Below are 9,099 nucleotides of genomic sequence, written 5' to 3'. Positions count from 1 at the left end.
CATCATTCTGTTGAGTGAAATCATTCGCAGGGGCATATGAGCTTTTTTACTCCCTCAAGGTCAATAACTCAATATGTCTGTGTGTCTGTGCGTGTGCATCTGTACGTGCACATTTGTGAGATATTGGAGTGCGCGGAATGACAAGTCAAAATAGTCAGTGAATTGTGAATCTGTGCACACAAATCTGATCCATCAATACCAGTGAGTGCATTTACCATAGTATTTTGTGCAAAAAAAGAGTAACCTTCCTGATTTATTATTATATATCAGATGAGTTTCTCACGTCCAATGGGATCCTACACACCAGCTGTTACAGCTCAGGGTCACCCCCACTCACTTTATACACACACACACACACACACACACACAAATAGAGCATGGTCCATGTCACACTAAAAGCACAAGGGTTTATGGTAGTGCCAGCAAAGCACTACTGAACAGATAAAACAGCTGAAATAGGTTTCTAAGGGACCCTGAAAATACTGCCTCGTTGAACAGAGGCTGTGGGGCCCGGCTTTCACACAACCGCCAATCAAGGCCCGTGTGATTGTGCGGCAAGAGCGCTTCTAGCACCCGCATCAGCACGCTCTTTCATGCGGCAAAGATGCGGCGCTTCTCTCCCAGTGCTGGATGTGTGCGCTTCACAGTGGAAGGTGCTAATTAGCATCTATTTTCATTCATCTTGCTGACTGCCATATTGTCAGACTGACTGAAATCTGACATTATTGTGCAGTGTATAATAAAGCGGCTTTGAGGTCTCTCTCAGCGAGATTCAGAGGTTAATAAACATTTCAGATTAGATGGACATTTGAAAGTCTCTGATGCTGTTTTGGCTTGGAGACCCTCAAAGGAAACTGTATGGGTGGTCTGCCATCTGCCGTTCACAAATAGACATGCATGCAACATGTTGAGAGACCTATTATGAATTTAGTTCCTTTAAAATACCGCAACGATATGATTCATGATGCATTGCTCTGATTTCATATGAATATTTGAGCATGGTTACTGTAAATATTATAGAATTCCAGTTCCTTGTTCAAGGATGATGACAAAAGCTCTATAAAAAGGAAACAAGTTACAATCATTTATCATAAATCATAATGCAGACGCAAGTACCATATTTTGTGCATTTAATATTTAAATGTCTATTGTTGATTTATTAATAACAAGACTCATGTTTACAGAAAACATTAATATGTCATTGGTAACAACTGTAACACAAAAAGAGCCTCATTTTGAATCAGTGATTAATTAAGTTACAGTAAATCACTGTAAAATGTTACGTTTTATTTTCTTTCCCCCCTCCCACAATTGTCTGTTAGTTTGAAAATTATTATTATTATTTTAGCATTTTATTGGGTCTTGGGGCTTTTGGAAAGCAAACGTGTGCATTAAATGGTCAGAATTGATCACATTTGTTTAATTAAAAAATATATATGGCAAACCTTTGCATTTACTATAAATGGGTTCAGACCCAATTTGTCGAAAACAATTTTAAAAAATCTATCAAATAAACTACATTGAAATAAAAATAAAAGACATGGAATTTTGATCTTAGTTCAACTAAAATTTGACTCATCTGAATAAGCAATCATTTCATCAAAACAAGACCAAAAACAGTAATAACCCATCTGAATATGGAATCAAGACTCCGAGGCATTTTCCGTGAGATAAACAGCTTTATACAATCATCTGTGCTGAAACAAAAAAGAGAAAAACCCAAATGTGGAGCTCTGAAAGCTGTTATCCAATCAACAGTCACATGTTTTCAGAGCACGTGAACGGTGCAAAATTGAAAGTAGTACAGAAAGCTTTAGTAACGAACATCAGCAGAAAGCCAGAACTTATGTGTGATCTCAGTCTGAAGCCTGTGGTCTTTAGAAAGGCAGGGAACATTTAAAGGAACAGTTCACAAAAAATGGAAATTCGGACATCATTTACTCACCCTCATCCACAAGATTTTCTTTCTTCCAAGAAACACTGGACTTTTATACACTCCCAGTCTCTATTCACTTTCACAGTATCAGTCTGGACAATCTGTGAAATACCTTTTCTATTCCACAAAAGAAAAAAAAAAAAGAAATGCATTTAGAACGGCATGAGGGTGAATAAATCACAGCAACTGAACTATTCCATTAAATCTCCAGATAAACCATACATACATATTAAACAATGCATTTGCATCTTCAAACAACAGAAAGCGTAATTGTTTCCTCATTGTATAGACCTTGTTATATTGTGTGTAAAACATCATCGTGAAAACGCTACTCTAAAAAGTCCAATTAACAATTGGGGCATCCAAAAAAAGGCTTTTATTATTATCATTGTTTTTTAATAAATGTTTTCCTTTTTTTAATCAAACAAAACGTGGACGGGACAGTCTACGGCAGCCCTAAACCTTTGGTACATTCAGCACAAATATCAGCACGCCACTGCAAAAGCCTTAATACAAAAACGAAGATCTATCTGGTTTGTATTAGTGATCTAACCGGCCATAATCGAACTGACAAAGACGATATGCTCGTGTTTGTCTTCATTGCCATTCCAAAATTTGATGGACCTCATAAAGCCCCATGGCTGTTACAGAGGAGGCTTCCGTACCGCCTCCTCCTCGCCACCAGAGGGAACTCTCTCCTGAATACTAACTTTATCCATTCGGACTCCAGTTCCCATCATGCCTCATACCCGGGACTGATTGCACGCACACACCTGCATTGAATCACGCACACACATATAAGCCAAACACTCACAGCTACTCACTGCGAAGTCTTGATTTGCCCCGGCTGTCACTTCTGAGCGTTTAACCCTGTATCTTGCCTTTTCGTTTGACCTTGGACTGTTTATGGTATTCTGATCTGTCTCTGCCTGCCCCGACTTGGATTGTTCTTCTACTGTGTCTGTCTGCCGCCTGCCTCGACCTCCTGCCCGTCCCACGTTTCTGTCTCAGCCTAGCCCACACTGTTGTATCTACTGGTGATTGACCCTGTCTTGTCTGGTTACGCAATAAAGAACGCTGCAAATGGATCCCGACTCTGATGATGATTCGCAACAATGGCAGTTTCAACTACACCAGTTTTCACTGGAAGCGATATGAACTCCTTACACAAAATTCAGATTACAAAACATTCAGAACCAGAGTACAATCCAGCGTCCCGCAGCCACGGCAGTGTTTCGTAAAAGGCTGGGTTGACTTAACGCAAATGGAAAAGTCTGGAATGTATTGATATGGTTTTGCGGGCTTGATATTCCAGTTTCAAATCATACAAGAAAACTCTGTCGGACTCAAGAGAAGAGAGTGAAAAATGAAAAGGAGATTCAAGACAGCTGCGTCTGCAACATTAATGTCACACTAAAGCTATATAAGGATATGGAAATAAAAATCAACATGTCAACATGAAATGGCAACGCAAGCTATTTTACTCCATTTAAATCAGAAAACGTTATTATACCACAATGAAGCGTATTAGTAACACAAATAGTGTCCGTTTTAATTTCATGCTGACTTTGAGTGTTTCTGTAGCTTCTTTCAGTGGGTATGTGACCGCTCTATTTGTTCAAATGTCATCGGAAATAAAATCGTGTTATCTGAGGACAACAGAAAGGCCAAGGTTGGACTATAAAGTCAAAAAATCATCTTCTATTGTTGATTTTTTTTTATCATTTGCACATAGTGGTCACATTCATGATGTTGTAACATGCCCTTTGAAAACGTCACGTGTGAGAGTATATAAACAACCAAATTCATTCAAAAGTGTCACATATCTAACGTGACAGCTACTTGGACAGCATACGGTGTCAAAACAAACATATGAGAAAGACTAATGTATAAATATGACAAAAAGAAGAGAGAACATATACATTTCAATTCAGTATAGAGGGCAGCGCTGTCGTGTGTGATAGTGTTTGAGGCGATCTGAAAAAGCTTTCACAACACAGTATTTGTTCATTCACGCTGCATTTTGATGCTCCGTAGAAAAGTCTTTTTTTTACAGATAAAAAGAGAGTGAGAATATCAAAGTCCTTTGGGTTTGTTTTGTTCCTCATTTGAATCAGTTAGTCACTCAGCTTTGCATTTGGCTGGTCACATCCTCCTCGATTCATCCAGAGCCGATCAATGTTTGCGTCTGAGAACCATTCAGACAACATCCTCGCTTCTCTCAGTCCAGTCCAGCTCACTGATCGTTTTCTGTGTTTCTTTCCAAGAAAGTATTTTTAAGTGATACGGTGTACAAAATATACGTCTAAGTGCTTCTGGTGTCTGTTTTAGATGGTTACCTCCTTTGCTCTTCCTGACGGGTCGTGGAAATGAAGGATATTTGATCAGCTCAAAGTGCAAAAATCAACATTCACTCCAAACCGAAAGTGCTGGTTTCTTCCACTGCCGTCAGCATCTTCTCGTACAGCATGGAGAACGAGGGGTACGGGGGGAGGTCCAGACGATTGAAACATGTGTGAGCTCTACAACGACAAATAAAGACAGGAAACTTCATATTCTGATCATATAAATTTCCAAACAATTTTTGAGCGACTGTATTATGAACTGCAGGATTGTGCCATCTTGTGGATCACATAAGCAATGACATCTGTGGGAAAAAACGGTTTATTTGGGACAAATGTGCCATTATTGAACTTAATTTGGGTAGATAGTTTGTAAAATTCGAACTACGATTTTATTTAGTTTTTTATGTAATCCATCTGTTTATGTTCCTAAATTCAGTGCCAACAAAGTATGAAACCAATTTAGAAATACATAATATAAATATATAATAGACATAAACATAAAAACATTATAAATAGATGCATATAAAGTATATTTTTTTTAAGTTTGGTCTATTTTTTGTATTATTTATTCATTTTATTTGTATTTTTAAAGAAATAAATTAATACTTTTATTAAGAAACGATGAATTAAAATGTTCAGAAGTGACAGTAAAGACATTTATAATATTAAAAAAGTAATACATTTTTATTTTAAGTAAATGCTGTTCTTCTTTTCAGCTTTCTATTCATCAAATATTACTGAAAAAAACTGATCACAGTATCCACAAAAATATTAAGCACTTCAACTGTTTTTCAACATTGATAATAATAATAAAAATAATAATTCTTGATAATTAAATCAGCATATCAGAATAACTTCTGAAGGATCATGTGACACTGAAGACTGGAGTAACTAACTAATGCTGAAAATTCAGCTTTGCATCAAATAAATAAATTACATTTTAAAATATATCAAAATAGAAAATAGTTATTTAAAATTGTAATACAATTTCACAATATTACTGTTTTTTAGATCAAATAAATGCAGCCTTGGTGAGCAGAAGAGACTTTTTTCAAAAACATAAAAACATTTACTGTATTTATTTATATGTATATTACTCTATATATTTATATAGACACCCTTCTAAATATATTTAAGTAAAATCCTAGTTTAATTTTAATAGTGGTGGGCATCAAACAAAGAAATGCATTACAATGATGATTAAAATAAATGTAGTGGTTAAATATAAATGAATTCTGACAGACATGGAGTAGATGTGATTTCATGAAATGTGGCATTTAAAAATGTGACATTTGAAACTTTTATAAACAGGATCTTGAGTTGAGTTCAGATTACCTGGGCAGAGACGTGATTTTCCCCCATTTCTCCACACAGAAGCGGCGCGGCCCGTTGCTGCCCCTGAGAGAGGCGAAGCCCTCGTACGGGATACTGGACGTCCCTGTCACAAACTGAGACAACAGAGCCATTTCAGCCCCAGGTCAAGTACACAGACTGTACTCTGTTTTATAAAAAGAGCTTGTGTTTCTCCTTCATCACTCACTTGCAGCAGTCTGAGTCTCTGCTCGTTGTTGAATCTCTCCACCGCCGCCCAGAACCAGCGAATCACGATGTGGTTGTCATGGTAACCTGGAGGGAAACCCAATAAACTTGTCCCAATAAACTCGAGATGTGATCTGTAGGGCTAGGAGACGCTGTAAAAGCCCTCAGTCTATCTGGCGGATAATATTTCAGTCATAAATCAGATGCTTCATATCTTGATTCCATGTTTTTACCACAGTTTTGGACACTACCATGATGGTGGTAATATAAATCTGGTGATCAGTTATTATGAATCTGTCAGTCTGTGGTTACCTCCTCTGTACTCGGTGTTGTTCCTCCAGTCTCCCAGATCGATCTCCGCCGTCCCAGCGATCACCAGCTCCAGCTCCCGCGCATCAAACAACGACACCAGCCGCGCATCTACAACCTGCGGTCAGTTCACAACCATAAAACATCTGCTTCCAGCTCAGTGCCAGCGCTATGAAATATCATGGGAAATTCTGCCTTTTCTTCGATATTATTACTGGAAACCTGTATTCCTGTTGGGTAAGACTATAGTAAATGATGCACCTGAAGATATTACAGAAATGAAACTCGTCAATCATACATTAAAGGTAGGGTATGTAATTTCTCAAAAACACTTTAGAAAACTGATTCGGGCGGAATAGCAAAACAAACTTGTAGCCAATCAGTGTTTTGGTGATTTCAAATATCAACATTGGCTACCAGAAATCGCTTACCCTGCCTTTAACCTACCGTGTGCCTTCCCCTGGCCACAGCGAGGCGCAGATGTATGTACAATGTAAGTAAGAGATTAATTTCACAGTGTAGACAGCTTACGTGATTATAACCATAGTTTTGTTTTTTTGAGAGTGCTTTAACTCGCGATAGATCAAAGTTAGTGATAATGTCACTTTCTATATAATCATTTATTCGCTGTTTGAATAACCTTGGAAAGGAAACGTTTTATAATTATCAATTTCTAATGTTTTTATTAAATTGTAACCACGTCAAATACAAATTCAGTACCATTAAACATATTTTATTAGGCTACATGACACCCATGTCTGGTTCTTGCCTAAAAAGACGGATTTATGATGTTTGTAGTTAATAGATTTGGCTGTTTTTAGCCTTACACTGGAGTTGGTCCACCCTCCGCCTATGCTACCCTGCTGTATTAATTAATTCATCTTCTTTTTTCGTTTCATTCAAGGTTACACTAAATAATTGAGGATTTTTAAAAATACATTTCATTCCTCATTGGCAGACATGATCTTTTGTCAGTGATGCTAATTAAAGATAATAAAAAACAGTAGAAAGAAAACATCTATAAGAAAAATTACTGCATGTTCCACAAATAAAAACAACAGTATATGAGAGTGATAAAAATAATGATTGGATTTGTATATTGTGATCCTGTTCCTTTTTTTGGTTTTCATGATGGAAGCAGGCATTATAATCATATAATGACCAGGCTTACTGAAAGAAATTTGAATGAAAAGCTAACATAATTTGATTAACAACACTGACATTTAAAAATTGACCCTTTGGGTTTTTAATATTGAATTCAAGTATGTGGATATTATGTGCTTATGACTATAACCTTCAGCATCAAGAAATATTTTGTAGATGCTTTCAAGATTTTATGTAGTTGTAACAATACTTAAGAATTTTAAATATAATATTAAATTATATTAACTAATAATATATAATGCAATTAACTCTTAATATAATGCCAGGTAAGTTAAAGAAAGAGTGACATGAGCACATATGTGGATTTGATATGTTTTTTCCCCAATAACTGCTGTTTTAAAAGTTTGAGGTCGGTATGATTTTTTTTTTTTTTATGTTTTTGAAAGACATTTTTTACGCTTAACAAAGCTGCATTTATCTGATAAAAAATAGAGTAAAAACATTAATATTAAATTTTTTTATTACAGTTTAAAATATCTGATTTCTATTTGAATGTATTCAAAATCTAATTTATTCCTGTGATGCAAAGCTGAATTTTCAGCATCATTACTCCAGTCTTCAGCGTCACATTATCCTTCAGAAATCATTCTAATATACTGATATGCTGCTCAAGAAACATTTATTATCATCAATGTATAAAAAAAACAGTTTATTTATTGTTGTAGAAACAGCAATGCATTTTTCATTCTTTGATGAGTAGAAAGCTCAAATGAGCAGCATTTATGTGAAATAAAAATCTTTTGCATCATTACAAATGTCTTTATTGTCACTTTTGATCAATTTAATGCATTCTTGCTGAATAAAGAAGAATAAAAAAATCTTCCTGACCCCAAACCTTTAAATGACAAGCAAGACTTCTTGCTCTATTAAAGCAAGCGAAAGCACTTGAAATTGCACAACGACCCAAATCTATCAAACAGAAATTCAATAAAAAAAGCATTCTGGAATATCTCAGGGCAACTCTACATGGCAGAAGTGGCATGTTTTTACGTGACTGAAAGCTACTGGAGTGCTGATTGGATTTCAGTACCTCATAAAAGCCTCGCACCAGGCTCTCCGTCTGTTGGACGACACCGCGCTCTATACGCCACTTCACCATGCGTTCGATGTACTCCTTCTTATTCTTCTCTGACACGGGGATATTTGCACCGCCAGGCTTCAGCTCGCGCTCTGTGATCTAACACACACACACACACACACACACGCTTCTCTGAGACGATGGCGAGAGGTTGTGCAAGCTTACACAAACAGTCACACACTGACCTGTCCGAAAACCTCCTCGTTGACGGTGAAGGTCAGGTCCAGCATGTCCTCTATGTCATTGTCCTTCATCCACTGAAGACTCTGATGAAACTCCTCATCAAGATACTCCAGATCGCTCAGATCACACGGACTACACACACGCATCAACAAATACATATGAACTTGAAATAATGGCTCTGATCTAGGTAATCAAACTGAATGAATGTGTAGAGTCTAGTTCCAGGATTTCTTAAAGAAATGTCAAATTTATGTTAGTATTGGTTAAATAGTTTTTGTTGAAATATTTGTGATATTAAAATAGAGATGCTTATTAAAGGTAATAAAAACTAGAAACATTAGCACTGATGAAATTTTAGGATTAAGAGAGAAAAATCTCCCACTGGAAAAAAAAAAAAAAAAAAACATTAGGGTGAGTAAATAATGGTTGAATGGTTGAAATTATTTATTTATTTATTTTTCATATTTTGTTCTTTATATTTGTTCCTGTCCCTTGCTTTTCTTGATTGAAGCAGGTATTAAACGGTAACATAATCTGATAACAAT

General features: G+C 36.3%; 1 protein-coding gene across 1 annotated transcript; it reads right to left on the bottom strand.

Moving 5' to 3' along the window:
- Positions 1-1,605: 1,605 nt before the first annotated feature.
- LOC107725342 (E3 ubiquitin-protein ligase HECW2-like) lies at positions 1,606-8,700 on the bottom strand. Its single transcript, XM_016534580.1, has 6 exons — positions 8,557-8,700; positions 8,324-8,470; positions 6,133-6,247; positions 5,822-5,907; positions 5,617-5,729; positions 1,606-4,458 (listed from the first exon to the last, which is right to left on the bottom strand). Exons 1-6 carry the CDS (start codon positions 8,698-8,700, stop codon positions 4,347-4,349), a joined length of 717 nt encoding a protein of 238 aa, XP_016390066.1. The 3' UTR covers positions 1,606-4,346.
- Positions 8,701-9,099: the final 399 nt, after the last annotated feature.

This window comes from Sinocyclocheilus rhinocerous, unplaced genomic scaffold (assembly GCF_001515625.1).
Source record: "Sinocyclocheilus rhinocerous isolate Xijiao unplaced genomic scaffold, SAMN03320098_v1.1 scaffold1386, whole genome shotgun sequence".
Taxonomy (NCBI): Eukaryota; Metazoa; Chordata; class Actinopteri; order Cypriniformes; family Cyprinidae; genus Sinocyclocheilus; species Sinocyclocheilus rhinocerous.
The sequence above is the reverse complement of the archived record's forward strand: the minus strand, read 5'-3'. Positions and strand labels throughout refer to the sequence as shown.

Excerpts from the sequence above, each read along its gene's own strand:
- LOC107725342 (XM_016534580.1), bottom strand. The coding sequence starts at position 8,700 with ATGCGTGTGTGTAGTCCGTGTGATCTGAGCGATCTGGAGTATCTTGAT. Across the intron at positions 8,471-8,556 it reads ACGAGGAGGTTTTCGGACAG|ATCACAGAGCGCGAGCTGAA; the intron begins GTCAGTGTGTGA and ends TGTGTGTGTTAG. Across the intron at positions 4,459-5,616 it reads AAAATCACGTCTCTGCCCAG|AGCTCACACATGTTTCAATC; the intron begins GTAATCTGAACT and ends TTGTCGTTGTAG.